Here is a 17,437-nt window from a genome sequence, read left to right as displayed (position 1 = left end):
ATTTTTTAATTGTGCCATCTGGTTTGCTTAATATAAGGAATCTGAAATTATTAATGCATTGACTTTTGCAACTTAAGTATATTTAAAACCAAATACTTTTACTCAAGGAGCATTTTACTGGGTGGCTTCCTATTAAGGTATATTTACTTTTACTCAAGTATGACAACTGGGTACTTTTTCCTTCACTGGCTATTGGTTCACTGTAATTACAAGTAAGTACCCTTCAAGATAGACTTCATTATCACCAGCCAAATCCTGTGTAACACCTAGTAATTACATTGTACTTGTGTATATATTAAATATACTCTGTGGTGTACTAGTGTATTTGTTCTCCCACTTGGATGTCATTTCCACACGCTTTAAATGGAGGGCCAGGTTGTCAGGGTGGGTAATGTACTGTATAGGTACACATGAATTACTCCTAAAGATGCACTTCACTTTATCTAGCTAAATCCTGTGTAAGAAGTAGAAATTACAATGTATTTAGCCAAACATTACATGTGCTTTGAACGTTTCTTATTCCTCATCTGGGATGAGACTTGTATTATATTTGTTTCCGTAAACTCAACCAAGTTAACCCAGATCGTACGCTTTATTTTGGGGGCTAGTGCTAGCAACAGCATTGACTGTAGATGTATTTTGAACAGTGCACATTAATGTTTAAGTAATTACATTTTTTAATTTACCATTGAAGTTGACTGAGAACACATCCTCATTTACAGCAACAACCTGGGGAATAGTTACAGGGAAGAGGAGGGGGGATGAATGAGCCTGGAAGCTGGGGATGATTAGATGGCCATGATGGTATGAGGGTCAGAATGAGAACTTAGCCAGGACTCCGGGGTTAACACACCTGCTCTTACGATAAGTAAGAGAAAGGTAACACAATCTTCCTCTTTGGTTCCATTCCCTAATAGTAAGTGGGTCATTGTTGATTTGTGGTGGTAATGCTGTCCCTGGACTTTGGTACCATATAAAACACTTTAAAAATTACAATACTTTTCCCCATTTTATTTAACTGTTATTTAATAAGAAACCTATGTAAGTCCTTTATACTGCAAAACATCTATTTGTGTGCATTGTAGAAATTACTGGTGGCTAGGAAATTGGCTTGTCCCCATGGTGATGTGTAAAGGTGTAGTGACATGTTTTGAGTAGATAATAGACATGTAAATTATTTACAATTCCATGAATTAAACAAAAACATTGTATTTTCTGTATAGATAACCCAAAAAACAAATGTTGACCAGCACAAATTCATGTACAATGTTTATTTTTCATTAGCAGATCAATAACTGTAATATCATTACAGTTATCCAAATACATGAATCAATGACTAAAATAATGAATCTAGTTTTAAAAGACAATTTAATAAACACATGTAGTCTTTCATAGCCTGCATATCATTAAACAAAAGTCATTATGTAGTAAAAAAGAATCCACCCAAAGTAATGGTGAAAACTGATCATCACACCATCTCTATCTGATAGAGTTGAAGTCGAAAGTTTACATACGCCTTAGCCAAATACATTTAAACTCAGTTTTTCACAATTCCTGACATTTAATCCCAGTAAAAATTCCCTGTTTTAGGTCAGTTAGGATCACCACTTTATTTTAAGAATGTGAAATGTCAGAATAATAGTTGAGAGAATGATTTATTTCAGCTTTTATTTCGTTCATCACATTCCCAGTGGGTCAGAAGTTTACATGCACTCAATTAGTATTTGGTAGCATTGCCTTTAAATTGTTTAACTTGGGTCAAATGTTTCGGGTAGCCTTCCGCACGCTTCCCACAATAAGTTGGGTGAATTTTGGCCCATTCCTCCTGACAGAGCTGGTGTAACTGAGTCAGGTTTGTAGGCCTCCTTGCTAGCACACGCTTTTTCAGTTCTGCCCACAAATTTTCTATAGGATTGAGGTCAGGGCTTTGTGATGGCCACTCCAATACCTTGATTTTGTTGTCCTTAAGCCATTTTGCCACAACTTTGGAAGTATGCTTGGGGTCATTGTCTATTTGGAAGACCCATTTGCGACCACGCTTTAACTTCCTGACTGATGTCTTGAGATGTTACCAGCTCCTACCAGGTGGCGTGGCGAGAATCTGTCTCCGCACCACGTGCTCTCACCACTGGTGTCCCCCAGGGCTCTGTTCTAGGCCCTCTCCTATTCTCGCTATACACCAAGTCACTTGGCTCTGTCATATCCTCACATGGTCTCTCCTATCATTGCTATGCAGACGACACACAATTAATCTTCTCCTTTCCCCCCTCTGATAACCAGGTGGTGAATCGCATCTCTGCATGTCTGGCAGACATATCAGTGTGGATGACGGATCACCACCTCAAGCTGAACCTCGGCAAGACGGAGCTGCTCTTCCTCCCGGGGAAGGACTGCCCGTTCCATGATCTCGCCATCACGGTTGACAACTCCATTGTGTCCTCCTCCCAGAGTGCTAAGAACCTTGGCGTGATCCTGGACAACACCCTGTCGTTCTCAACTAACATCAAGGCGGTGACCCGTTCCTGTAGGTTCATGCTCTACAACATTCGCAGAGTACGACCCTGCCTCACGCAGGAAGCGGCGCAGGTCCTAATCCAGGCACTTGTCATCTCCCGTCTGGATTACTGCAACTCGCTGTTGGCTGGGCTCCCTGCCTGTGCCATTAAACCCCTACAACTCATCCAGAACGCCGCAGCCCGTCTGGTGTTCAACTTTCCCAAGTTCTCTCACGTCACCCCGCTCCTCCGCTCTCTCCACTGGCTTCCAGTTGAAGCTCGCATCCGCTACAAGACCATGGTGCTTGCCTACGGAGCTGTGAGGGGAACGGCACCTCCGTACCTTCAGGCTCTGATCAGGCCCTACACCCAAACAAGGGCACTGCGTTCATCCACCTCTGGCCTGCTCGCCTCCCTACCTCTGAGGAAGTACAGTTCCCGCTCAGCCCAGTCAAAACTGTTCGCTGCTCTGGCACCCCAATGGTGGAACAAACTCCCTCACGACGCCAGGTCAGCGGAGTCAATCACCACCTTCCGGAGACACCTGAAACCCCACCTCTTTAAGGAATACCTAGGATAGGATAAAGTAATCCTTCTAACCCCCCCCTTAAAAGAGTTAGATGCACTATTGTAAAGTGGTTGTTCCACTGGATATCATAAGGTGAATGCACCAATTTGTAAGTCGCTCTGGATAAGAGCGTCTGCTAAATGACTTAAATGTAAATGTAATGTTGCTTCAATATATCCACATAATTTTCCTGCTTCATGATGCCATCTAGTTTGTGAAGTGCACCAGTCCCTCCTGTAGCAAAGCACCCCCACAACATGATGCTGCCACCCCTGTGCTTCACGGTTGGGATGGTGTTCCTTGGCTTGCAAGCCTCCCCCTTTTTCCTCCAAACATAACAATTCTCATTATGGCCAAACAGTTCATCAGACCAGTGGACATTTCTCCAAAAAGTACGATCTTTGTCCACAAGTGCAGTTGCAAACCATAGTCTGGTTTTTTTATGGCGGTTTTGGAGCAGTGGCTTCTTCCTTGCTGAGCAGCCTTTCAGGTTATGTCGATATAGGACTTGTTTTACTGCGGATATAGATACTTGTGTACCTGTTTCCTCCAGCATCTTCACAAGGTCCTTTTCTGTTGTTCTGGGATTGATTTGCACTTTTCGCACCAAAGTACGTTCATCTCTAGGAGACAGAACGCGTCTCCTTCCTGAGCGATATGACGGCTGCGTGGTCCCATGGTGTTTGTACTTGCGTACTATTGTTTGTAGAGATGAACGTGGTTCCTTCAGGCGTTTGGAAATTGCTCCCAAGGATGAACCAGACTTGTGTAGGTCTACAATTTATTTTCTGAGGTCTTGGCTGATATCTTTAGATTTTCCCATGATGTCAAGCAAAGAGGCACTGAGTTTGAAGGTAGACCTTGAAATACATCCACAGGTAGCACTCCAATTAACTCAAATTATGTCAATTAGCCTATCAGAAGCTTCTAAAGCCATGACATCATTTTTTTGAATTTTCCAAGCTGTTTAAAGGCACAGTCAACTTAAGTGTATGTAAACTTCTGACCCACTGGAATTGTGATACAGTGAATTATGAGTGAAATAATCTGTCTGTAAACAATTGTTGGAAAAATGACTTGTGGCATGCACAAAGATGTCCTAACCGACATGCCAAAACTATAGTTTGTTAACAAGAAATTTGTGGAGTGGTTGAAAAATGAGTTTTAATGACTCCAACCTAAGTGTATGTAAACTTCCAACTTCAACTGTATCTACTAACTCATTCCCACAGAGAACTGCAGAGGGACAACTTGGTGTCAGAGCAAAACGTACTATATGTATATAAAAAAAAACACACAATTTAGTATGTTATGTTACATTACATTGGCCTATAACTGTAATACGATTTGTAGGATGTATAGTATGTTACGAATTACATTTCGTACAATATGTTACGAATCTGCTATACGTATGATATTTTACGAATTCCAATTTGTTGTTGCTAACATTAACATGCTAAGCACACTATATACACAAAAGTATGAGGACACCCCTTCAAATTGTGGATTTGGCTATTTAAGCCACACCCGTTGCTGACAAGAGAATAAAATCGAGCACACAGCCATGCATTCTCCATAGACAAACATTGACAGTAGAATGGCCTTACTGAAGAGCTTAGTGACTTTCAATGTGGCACCGCCAGTTCATCAAATGTCTGCCCTGCTTGAGGACTGCCGAGTGCTGAAGCATGTAAGAATTGTCTGTCCTCGGTTGCAACACTCATTATCAAGTTCCAAACTGCTTCTGGAAGCAATGTCCACAAGAACTGTTCGTTGGGAGCATCATAAAATTGTTTTTCATGGCCGAGCAGCAGCACACAAGCCTAAGATCACCATGTGCAATGCCAAGCGTTGGCTGGAGTGGTGTAAAGCTCACTGCCATTGGACTGACGCAGTGGAAACATGTTCTCTGGAGTGATGAATCATGCTTCATCATATAGCAGTCCGACGGACGAATCTGGGTTTGGTGGATGACAGGAGAACACTACCTGCCTCAATGCATAGTGCCAACTGTAAAGTTTGGTGGAGGACGACTAATGGTCTGGGCTGTTTTTTTTTTCTTCGTTTTTTTGGACTAGTCCCCTTAGTTCCAGTGAAGGGAAATCTTAACGCTACAGCATACATGACATTATAGATGATTCTGTGCTGCCAACGTTGTGGCAATAGTTTGGGGAAGGCCCTTTCCTGTTTCAGTGTGACAATGTCCAAGAGCACAAATAGACGTCCATACACAAATGGTTTGTCGAGATCAGTGTGGAAGAACTTGATTGGCCTGCACAGAGCCCTGACCTTAACCCCATCGAACACCTTTGGGATGAATTGAAACGTTGACTGCGAGCCAGACCTAATCGCCCAACATCAGTGCCCGACCTCACTAATGCTCGTGGCTGAATGGAAAAAGTTCCCACAGCAATGTTCCAACATCTAGAGTAAAGCCTTCCCAGAAGAGGAGTCCTTTATTGCAGCAGAAAAGGGGGACCAAGTCCATATTAATGCCCATGATTTTGGAATTAGATGTTTGACGAGCAGGTGCCCACATACACTACCATTCAAAAGTTCGGGGTCAATAAGAAATGTCCTTGTTTTTGAAAGAAAAGCAATTTTTTGGTCCATTAAAATAATATCAAATTGATCAGAAATACAGTGCAGTCTCAACGTCAACAGTGAAGAGGCGACTCCGGGATGCTGGCCATCTAGGCAGAGTTCCTCTGTCCAGTGTCTGTGTTCTTTTGCCCATCTTTTATTTTTATTGGCCAGTCTGAGATTTGGCTTGCCTAGAAGGCCAGCATCCCGGAGTCGCCTCTTCACTGTTGACGTTGAGACTGGTGTTTTGCGGGTACTATTTAATGAAGTTACCAGTTGAGGACTTGTGAGGCGTCCGTTTCTCAAACTAGACACTAATGTACTTGTCATCTTGCTCAGTTGTGCACCGAGGCCTCCCACTCCTCTTTATATTCTGGTTAGGGCCAGTTTGCTCTGTTCTGTGAAGTGAGTAGTACACAACATTGTACGAGATTTTCAGTTTCTTGCCAATTTCTCGCATGGAATAGCCTTCATTTCTCAGAACAAGAATAGACTGACGAGTTTCAAAAGAAAGTTATTTGTTTCTAGCCATTTTGAGCATGTAATCGAACCCACAAATGCTGATGCTCCCGATACTCAACTAGTCTAAAGAAGGCCAGTTTTATTGCTTCTTTAATCAGCACAACCGTTTTCAGCTGTGCTAACATAATTGCAAAAGGGTTTTCTATTGATCAATTAGCCTTTTTAAATTATAAACTTGGATTAGCTAACACAACGTGCCATTGGAACACAGGAGTGATGGTTGCTGATAATGGGCCTCTGTACACCTATGTAGATTTTCCATAAAGAAAATCTGCCATTTCCAGCTACAATAGTAATTTACAACATTAACAATGTCTACACTGTATTTATGATCAATTTGATGTTATTTTAAAATGGACAAAAAAAAGTATTTTCTTTCAAAAAACAAGGACATTTCTAAGTGACCCCAAACTTTTGAACGGTATTGTACTGTTGGTCATGTAGTGTAGTTGCAAAGTTGCTTATTAGCTAAAATGCTAAAGTTGTCCGTGATGAGATTTGAACACGCAACCGTTGGGTTGCTAGACTTTCATGTTATATGCTGACACATCCATCCACCCGACCAACCACCATCCTATTGTTTTTGCCTTAAAAGGGACATTTTAAAATGTTTCAACTTCATATTCATCATCTCCAGCACCACCCCAACATCAACACATGTGAAAATGGTGCGTTTCTATGTTTTGAAGTCAAAAAAGATGGAAAAAGATGATTTCCAATGTCATCATTCTATAACGCTCCCTTTCCTCTGCACAGTTCTCTCACAGTGAGAAACAATAGGATTACAATAGAGTGTTCTACGCTTTCTTCAATAGATCCAATTCACTGTTACCACTTATTTTATGAGATGAGGATTAATTGATGGAGTGACTTTAATCTTAGCTGGTCTGAGAGAAGTGATGAGACTTTTCTCCTTTAAGTATACATTGATGTGTTTTTAAAGTAGCCAATCGGGAGAAACTCTTCCCACAGTCAGAGCAGTAGTAAGGCTTCTCTCCTGTGTGTGTTCTCTGATGAGATTTTAGCTCACTTGATGTTGTGAAGCATTTTCCACAGTCAGAACAGGAGTAGGGCTTCTCTCCTTTATGCATACGTTGGTGTGTTTTGAAGTTGCCCTGTTGGGAGAAACTCTTCCCACAGACAGAGCAGGAGTAAGGCTTCTCTCCTGTGTGTATTCGCTGGTGACATTTTAATATATCCAAATGGGTGAAACTCTTCCCACAGTCAGAGCAGGAGTAAGGCTTCTCTCCTGTGTGTATTCGCTGGTGACATTTTAAGTTGCTCTGTTGAGAGAAACTCTTCCCACAGTCAGAGCAGCAGTAAGGCTTCTCTCCTGTGTGTGTTCTCTGATGAACTCTTAACTCAGCTGATGTTATGAAGCATTTTCCGCAGTCAGAGCATAAGTAATGCTTCTCTCCTGTATGTATATGTTGGTGGGTTTGTAAGTGGCTCTGTTGAGAGAAACTCGCCCCACAGTCAGAGCAGAAGTAAGGCTTCTCCCCGGCGTGTATTTTTAGGTGTGTTTTTAAGTTGCTTGATATGGAGAAACTCTTCCCACAGTCAGAGCACGAGTAAGGCTTCTCTCCTGTGTGTACACGTTGGTGTGTTTTTAAGCTGCTCTGTTGAGAGAAACTCTCCCTACAGATAGAGCAGGAGTAAGGTTTTTCTCCAGTGTGGACTCGCAGATGAACTGTCAGAGCCTGTGATGTTGTGAAACTCTTCCCACAGTCCGTGCAGGAATACAGATTATCTCCTGTGTGTATTTTTAAGTGTATTTCTAGTTTTGATAGAATTGGGAAAATCTCCTCACAATGTGGGCAGTGGTGAGACCTCTTATCTCTGTGATCTTCCTGCTGTTGCTCTCCGGATATAGAGAATGTCTCAACATGGTCTCCTGTGTGAACAACATCAGAAGAACCAGTCAGTTGGGGTGATATACATATAACTTCATATCAGTAGGCTGTACAATACAGGGAATAAAGCTATTAGGGCTGTCCCGACAAAAACAAATATTCCTGGTCGACCGAGAGTCTTGTTTTCATTTGACCAAATGTTTTAATTTTAAAACGTGTATTTTTCCATACATATGTGTTGAAATAAAATCAACTATATGGAGGCTACTGAGCTTGTCTGATGCTTTAAGCACTGCGATTGAAAATGAAGACACAAATTACTCAAGAGGCAGCCAGAGATCAATATAGCATAACCAGAAGTTTTTAAAAATCTGTTCCCGACTCTCCTCCTCCCGCTGCTGCTGGCCTTCCGTTATGCTCCTGACGTTGCCGGCCGGCAACCTTTTTCCATTTTGAGTGCCAATGTATAGTACCATTTCTACTGATCTGCGTGCCAGTTATGATTTTCATATGCACAGTTTCATTTAATTTATAATAAAGTCTTCATATCTCAAATCAATGTCATGTGGTTCATCAAAATTCTATCAAAATGATACAAATCTAAAAGTAACTTCAATTGCCAATATGTAAAAATAGCCTACATAAAGGCAACAAATAAAAACATTGCAGCGTGCAGGTAGAAAATATCCAGATGAAAATAGATATTCTATAAATCAAATTGGCTGCACATGGCCTATCTGCAAGAAACTTGAAACATTGAATCAACTATTAATTTGGTCTGGCCTGTGCAAGCAAACTTGCAACATTGTAAAAAATATTTAGGGCCCTCAGACTTTCCCGTGCCAGCGAGCTCCATACAGACAGACACAGCTGTAGGCTATTTTGCACAAGGGATAAGACTTTTCCACCGGATCAATGCATGACTTTTCCCCCCCTTTCATGCTGAGTGGTTATCAAAAGGTAGAGAACTGGATTGTTTTGTATAAAAAAAATTTGCTCACTTGCTGTTTGAGCTGAACATTTTTTATCTGAGAAACTCCACAGTGACGGTGAGTAAAGACAATCAGAAATAGTATCAGATCCCCAAATGGGCACATTTATAGGCCTACATTTGCAAGCAGGGCAGGTAGCCTATAGGCCTACTTCTATGTGTAATCAGGGCCAGGTAGCCTATGGGCCTACTTCTTCTATGTGTAATCAGGCCAGGTAGCCTATAGGCCTACTTCTATGTGTAATCAGGGCCAGGTAGCCTATAGGACTACTTCTATGCATAATCAGGTGCGTGTCCTTACTCAACATTGACAGGAGCACTCTCAACAAAAGACAAATAATAATAATAATAATAATTTTTTCTCACAAGCATAGCCAAGGTTGTAGGCTCTGCAAACAATGTGTCCACTCCTACAATGACAATGGTAAGACTGTAATAATATATTTTATGCATTACCGTAACCAAACAAACATTGTAGATTAGAAATTATGGCAATTAAAAGGTAGGCTAAATGTACTATTGGTGAGCCATGCCCTCCGCAATGGACTAGTCCACTCAGACAGACGTGAATAAGACAGATGTCATTTTTTATATATACAGTATCAATCAAAAGTTTGGACACACCTACTCATTCAAGGGTTTGCTTTATTTTTACAATTTTCTACATTGTATAATAATAGTGAAGACATCAAAAGTATGAAATAACACATATGGAATCATGTATTAACTAAATCAAGTGAAATCAAAATATATTTTATATTTGAGATTCTTCAAAGTAGCCACCCTTTGCCTTGATGACAGCTTTGCAGTGTCTTGGTATACTCTCAACCAGCTTCATGAGGAAGTTACCTGGAATGCATTTCACTTAACATGTGTACCTGTTATCCAGCTTCACCTCAGATGGCAGACCAAATAAATGCTTCACATAGTTCAACAGACACATCACATCTCAACATCAACTTTTCTGAGGAGACTGCATTAAATCAGGCCTTCATGGTTGAATTGCTGCAAAGAAACCACTACTAAAGGACACCAATAAGAAAAAGAGACTTGCTTGGGCCAAGAAACACAAGCAATGGAAATTAGACCGGTGAAAATCTGTCCTTTGGTCTGATGAGTCCAAATTTGAGATTTTTGGTTCTAACCTCTGTCTTTGTGAGACACAGACTAGGTGAACGGATGATCTCCGCATGTGTGGTTCCCACCGAGAAGCATGGAGGAGGAGCTGTGATGGTGCTTTGCTGGTGACACTGTCATTGATTTATTTAGAATTCAAGTCACAATTAACCCACATGGCTACCACAGCACTCTGCAGCGATACGCCATCCCATCTGGATTGCGCTAAGTGGGATTATCATTTGTTTTTCAACAGGCAAATGACCCAAACCACATTTCCAGGAGTGATGGAGTGCTGCATCAGATGACCTGACCTCCACAATCTCCCGACTTTTACCCAACCCAATGGTTTGGGATGAGTTTGACCGCAGAGTGAAGGAAAAGCATCCAAGAAGTGCTCAGCATATGTGGGAACTCCAAGAAAGTTGGAAAAGCATGTGAAGTAGGTTGAGAGAATGCCATGAATGTGCAAAGCAACGGGTGGCTACATTGAAGAATATAAAATCTAAAATATATTTTGATTTGTGTGCCCAAACTTTGACTGGTACTGTATATAAGCAATTTATATATTTGCCACTGCTCGATTAAAAAAAGCTTAGTAGACCAACAGCCTATCTATCGACCAAACAATCGACCAGTCGACTAAATGGGGTTGGCCCTAAAAGCTGTTCAACAGTTGAGGGCAAAAAGGGGTGAATATTATGAGTCATATAATCCTCCACTCACTATCACAAGGGTTAGTAACTACACAGACTCATTTCATAGAACTTGTTCAAGGATGTGTGATGTCAGATTTACAGAATTAAACCTATCAATAACTTATGGAGGTCTAACTTATGAAGATAACTTATAGACAGAACCTGCTCTTACCATCATAAACAGATTCGCCAATCTTCTCCTCCTCTTCCTCATCTTTAATGTTGACATTCAGCTCCAGTGTTTGACTGCAGTCTTCCAGCTTCACTGATTCCATCTCTGGATCCTGCAGTGTAAACTGGGCTGCACTGTCACAATCAGGACCCAGTGACTGTAGATTGGGTTTGTCCTCACTTTTGATGTTACCGGCCTCAGACATAATCGGAGTTGGCCTGTAGTAATGAAGAGAAAATGGCCCCCAAAAGTTATTGTCTTGACAGTTCTGGTAGCTTCTTTATTCTCAAAAAGTTATATTAGATCAGGTAGCTAAACATTGAAAACAAACAATTTATTAATTTCACATTAGACAAAGTGCACACTTTAAATTACAGTGCACTTAACCTATAGTATATTTCCTAAATTCACATAAATGCATAAATTACTGACTTTCACGTCAACAAAGTTGCGAGATCACATCTTCCTCTCTGGCAAGCGGTTTCAACTAGCTATTTACATTTGTGGTTTGGTCCAAAAGAATGGTTCATTTGGACACAAACACATTGAGACATTATTTTACTGGAATAGAGAAGTTACCTTTTCTATCAATACCCTTTTTATGTCTCAACTACTCAGATTGAGAGCAGAGCTACACTACTAAAACCAGAGTATCAATGAACATTAATGTATGTTCAGTTTGTTCAGTTTGTCTCGCACGGTATTGGTACCGCTAGCAGCATTTTAGCCAAAGGCTTTTATACTAGCTTTCTAGTCTGTGTTGATTATTATTATACTTTTTGGGGGGGTGGTAGATCAGCTTTAATATTGCAGACAGATTGTGGCTTCCATCAATGTAATTGTCTGCATCATTTCCAATAACCCATAAAAAATGTAAATATACACAGTACCAGTCAAACGTTTGGGCACATCCACTCATTCAAGGGCTTTTCTTTATTTTACTATTTTCTACATTGTAGAATAATAGTGAAGACATCAAAACTATGAAGTAACACATGGAATCATGTAGTATCCAAAATAAAAAGTGTTAAACAAATCAAAATAAATGTTATATTTGAAACTCTTCAAAGTAGCCACTATTTGCCTTGATGACAGCTTTGCACACTTTTCGGCAAACTTAATGACTGTGTTGGAGTCGTGCCTGGCCATGCAGTCATGAGTGAACGGGGAGTACAGGAGGGGACTGAGCACGCACCCCTGAGGGGCCCCCGTGTTTAGGATCAGCTTGGCAGATGTGTTGTTACCTACCCTTACCACCTGGGGACAGTTGCAGAGGGAGGTGTTTAGTCCCAGTGTCCTTAGCTTAGTGATGAGCTTTGAGGGCACTATGGTGTTGAACGCTGATCTGTAGTCAATGAATAGCAATCTCACATAGGTGGTCCTTTTGTCCAGGTGGGAAAGGGCAGTGTGGAGTGCAATAGAGATTGCATCATCAGCCTCCCGGGTGGCGCAGGGGTCTAGGGCACTGCATCGCAGTGCTAGCTGTGCCACCAGACGCTCTGGGTTCGCGCCCAGGCCCTGTCGCAGCCGGCCGCGACCGGGAGGTCCGTGGGTCGACGCACAATTGGCCTAGTGTGATCCGGGTTAGGGAGGGTTTGGCCGGTAGGGATATCCTTGTCTCATCGCGCACTAGCTACTCCTGTGGGGGGCCGGGCGCAGTGCGCACTAACCAGGTCGCCAGGTGCACGGTGTTTCCTCCGACTCATTGGTGCAGCTGGCTTCCGGGTTGGATGTGCGCTGTGTTAAGAGGCAGTGCGGCTTGATTGGGTTTCGGAGGACGCATGGCTTTCGACCTTCGTCTCTCCCAAGCCCGTACGGGAGTTGTAGCGATGAGACAAGATAGTAAGTACTAACAATTGGATACCACAAAATTGGGGAGAAAAAAGGGGGGTAAAATTATTTTTTTAAACTATATATAAAATAAATAAAAATTAATTAAAAAGAGATTGCATCATCTGTGGATCTGTCGGGGCGGTATGCAAATTGTTGTGGGAATAGGGTTTCTGGGATAATGGTGTTGATGTGAACCATGACCGGCCTTTTTTCATGGCTACAGACGTGAGTGCTACAGGTTGGTAGTCATTTAGGCAGGTTATCTTAGTGTTCTTGGGCACAGGGACTATGGTGGTCTGCTTGAATGTAGGTATTACAGACTCAGTCAGGGACAGGTTGAAAATGTCAGTGAAGACACTTTCCTGTTGGTCAGTGCATGCTCGGAGTACACGTCCTTGGTAATCTGTCTGGCCCTGTGGCCTTGTGAATGTTGACCTGTTAAAAGGTCTTACATCGGCTACTGAGCGCGTGATCACAGTCGTCTGGAACAGCTGATGCTCTCATGCATGCTTCGGTGTTGCTTGCCTCGAAGTGAGCATAGAAGTAATTTCGCTCGTCTGGTAGGTTCGTGTCACTGGGCAGCTCGCGGCTGTGCTTTCTTTTGTAGTCTGTAATATTTTGCAAGCCCTGACACATGCTTGGAAGCAGGAATCATGAGGATAGAATTATGGTCAGATTTGCCAAATAGAGGGCGAGGGAGAGCTTTGAACACGTCTCTGTGTGTGGAGTAAAGGTGATCTAGATTAGTTTTATTTGCATCCGTGACATGCTGGTAGAAATGGGGAAAAACAGATTTCAGCTTTCCTGCATTAAAGTTTCCGGCCACTAGGAGTGCCGCCTTTGGATGAGCATTTTCTTGTTTGCTTATGGCCTTATACAGCTTATTGAGTGCAGCCTTACTGCCAGCATTGATTTGTGGTGGTAAATAGAAAGCAACGAAAAATATAGACAAAAACTCTCTTGGTAAATAGTGTGGTCTACAGCTTATCGTGAGATACTCTACCTCAGGCGAGCAAAACCTTGAGACTTCCTTAATATTAGATTTCGTGCACCGGCTGTTGTTTACAAATATACACAGACGCCACCCCTTGTCTTACAAAAGGCAGCTGTTCCATCTTGCAGATGCAGCGCAAACCCTGCCAGCTGTATACTATCCGTGTCATCGTTCAGCCACGACTCGGTGAAACATTACAGTTTATTTGTGATCGAAGCTCGTCTATTTTGTCATCCAATCATTGTACGTTGGCTAATTGGACTGAGGGTAGAGGCAGATTACCCACAAATAATGGCGAAAAACACAATATCACAATTGGTTAGAAAACCATAAAACGGCAGCTATCTACTCTGGCGCCATTCTTCTCAATTTTAAAATAAGTAACAACATTCTAACAATGTTTAGTGTTGCCTAATCCACATTTGAAATGATTCCACTAATTTGTATCAGTTTGCATCACTTTCAATGGGGGACTTTTATGTTGAGGGCAAACCGCAAATTCCACTATTGTGGCTAATCGTTATTCTGGCTAGCTTCACGTAGCTAGGGACAAGAGGGTACCATGGCTGCTTCCAGGAGGGGGACGGAGACGTTGGCCACAATGTTGGCCACATTCAGATAGAAATGTATTATGTATAACAAACATGCCTCTGATTTTAAGGAATCATGTCAGTTCTATTCAGGGGATTTCTATTTGCAACTTTCCACAACGTTTTTGTACTGAACATCCCCAGGCGAACACGACTGTGTTATGTATGAACCTGGAAAGCCTCACAAATGAACGTGTGGTGGACCCCGCTCCGTGTGCTTGTCAAATATTTTTTATCACGTTCATCACTCACTCGGTTTGACACGAGAAATTACACAAAACCTTTCCCAAACGTGATAATATCTTGAAGGATGTGTTATCTAATACGTTATGACGTTCTTTTTGATAATAGACTGTTTAAACGTGCTATTACATACCTGTAGTAATAAAGCGAAACGGACAACACCGTTCTGTCGTTTTCTTTATTCCGAAGAATGGTGGCGCCAACCCGGAACTTCCTGTTTCCCACTACCGTAGTGCCACAGCGACATGTATTGGACTGATGGACTAACTACTGCTGAAGCATGTAAAATATAAAGTGAACTTGATTAGCAAGACAAATTAACCTTCTCTTCAAGAAAACTAAATGGTTGTCTGTGTTAGTGTCTAAGTTTTTCAAACATTACATATGCATCGTAGATGGTCTCTGTGGAAGGCCACAGAGATAATGCCAGTTTAATAATGTTTACATATCTTGCATTACTCATCACATATGTATATACTGTATTCTATACTATCTATTGCATCTTAGCCTATGCCACTCTGACATTGCTCATCCATATATTCATATATATTCTTATTCTTTCCTTTACTTAGATTTGTATGTATTAGGTATTTGTTGTGGAATTGTTAGATATTACTTGCTAGATATTGCTGCACAGTCGGAACTAGAAGCACAAGCATTTCGTTACACTCGCAATAACATCTGTTTAACCATGTGTATACAATCAATAACATTTTATTTGGAAGATCAAGAACCTCATCCACCCTGCTACCATCTAGCAAGCGGAGACAGTACAGGTGCATCAAAGCTGGGACCGAGAATGAAACCGCTTCTATCTCCAGGCCACAAGACTGTTAAACAGTCATCACTGATTTGATTTAGAGAATATTGGTGACTAGCAAATTGGCTTGTCCCAGTGTGTAGAGGTGTCGTGACACGTATTGAGTAGATAAATACAGATATATTTATTTGAATGTCATGAATTTAACAAAAGCATTATATTTACAGTAAAGTTAACCCCCAAAACTACAATGATTCAGTAGATCAATAAAGTTGCAGTACTCTAGCAGGTCTCACAGCTGCTTATGCTGACAAAACATGTTAGAGAACAGGTCAGATTTAGCTTTGTGATGCTCATTTCAACTTCCTGTCTTGTTCAGCTTCAGAAAAACAGCAAATATGTCACTTGAAACATCATTTTTTGGTAATTCATTATACAAAAGAGAAGAGTTTGACCAGTACAAGTGTACAAACTTTATTGTTCATTGGCAGATAAATTAAGCAGGTTTCAATTAAGTTATCCAAACATATTCATCATTAATGACTAAAATAACTCATCCATTTTCAAATCAAATTTAATAAACAAAAGTATCCACCCAAATGAATGGTGAAAACTGATCTTCACATCATCTCTATCTGATACATGTTGTATCTACTAACTCATTCCGACAGAAAACTGCAGAGGGAAGCAGTACCACCCCGTCAACCAGCCTCATAGAGGATATTCAATCATAAGGACAAATCCAAGGTAATCTCAATATCTTTACAGTAGAAACTAACAAAACACACCAAAACTGACCAGGTGAATACTGATCAGTAAAGTAAAGATTCTAGAATGCTCCCTTTCCTCTGCACAGTTCTTACAGTGAGAAAAAATAGGATTACAATAGAGTGTTCTACACTTTCTTGATAATTAAGTGATGGAATGATTTTAATCTTAGCTAGTCAGAGAACTGATGAGGAATATCACATTTATGTATATGTTGGTGTCTTTTTAAGGGGCCATGTTGAGAGAAACTCTTCCAACGGTCAGAGCAGGAGTAAAGCTTCTCTCCTGTGTGTATATGTTGGTGTGTTTTTAAGTTGCTCTGCTGGGAGAAAATATTCTCACAGTCAGAACAGGGGCAGGGCTTCTCTCCAGTGTTGAATTATGAACTGTCAGATCCCTTGATATTTTGCAGCTCTCCCACAGTCAGAGCAGGGAGACAGATTCTACATTGTCTGTATTTTTAGCTTGATAAAATTGGAAAATCTCCTCACAATGTGGAGAGTGGTGAGATCTCTGAGCTCTGTGATCTTCCTGTTGTTGCTCTCTGGATGTAGAGAATGTCTCAACATGGTCTCCTGTGTGAACAACATCAAAAGAACCAGTCAGTTGGTGTGATATACATGTCAATCAAATGTATTTTATAAAGCCCTTTTTACATCTGCAGTTGTCACAAAGTGCTTTACAGATACCCTAACCTAACGTATAAGGTGTAAAAGAAACACCTAAATGAGGTTGACAGAAACCAGAACCTTCCAGGTTTCAGGCTTTGGCTTCCTCTCTGCCTTCTTCCTGAAAAATGGATGCTCCCGGTGTTTGTTGACTCCGCTGAGGGTGCAGGTACCGAGACTAAAACCCCAAAGGGCAAGCAATACAGAAGCAGAGTGGCTAGTAAAAACTCCTTAGAAGGAACCTAGGAAAAACCTAGAGAAGATCCCGGCTCCGAGCAGTGGCCGCTCCTCTTCTGGCTGTACTGGGTGACAAATGACTTGATATATAGTGCCTTCTGAAAGTATTCAGACCCCTTGACTTTTTCCACATTTTGTTATGTTACAGCCTTATTCTAAAATAGATTAAATAGTGTGTGTGTGTGTGTGTCCCCCCCCCCCTCATCAATCTACACACAATACCCCAGAATGACAAATAAAAAACAGGTTTTTATAAATTGCAATTTATATATTTTTTTAACCTGGAAATATCACATTTTCCGACCCTTTACTCAGTACTTTGTTGATGCACCTTTGGCAGTGATTA

General features: G+C 41.3%; 1 protein-coding gene across 1 annotated transcript; it reads right to left on the bottom strand.

Annotated features, from left to right (window-relative positions):
• Nucleotides 1-6,603: 6,603 nt before the first annotated feature.
• Nucleotides 6,604-8,497, bottom strand: LOC129860109 (gastrula zinc finger protein XlCGF17.1-like). The gene is made up of 2 exons (XM_055930429.1): nt 8,404-8,497; nt 6,604-8,113 (listed from the first exon to the last, which is right to left on the bottom strand). The coding sequence occupies exons 1-2, from the start codon at nt 8,495-8,497 to the stop codon at nt 7,047-7,049; spliced, it is 1,161 nt and encodes a 386-aa protein (XP_055786404.1). The 3' UTR covers nt 6,604-7,046.
• Nucleotides 8,498-17,437: the final 8,940 nt, after the last annotated feature.

This window comes from Salvelinus fontinalis, chromosome 7 (genome assembly GCF_029448725.1).
Source record: "Salvelinus fontinalis isolate EN_2023a chromosome 7, ASM2944872v1, whole genome shotgun sequence".
Taxonomy (NCBI): domain Eukaryota; kingdom Metazoa; phylum Chordata; class Actinopteri; order Salmoniformes; family Salmonidae; genus Salvelinus; species Salvelinus fontinalis.
This window is presented reverse-complemented; position numbering and strand designations above follow the sequence as displayed.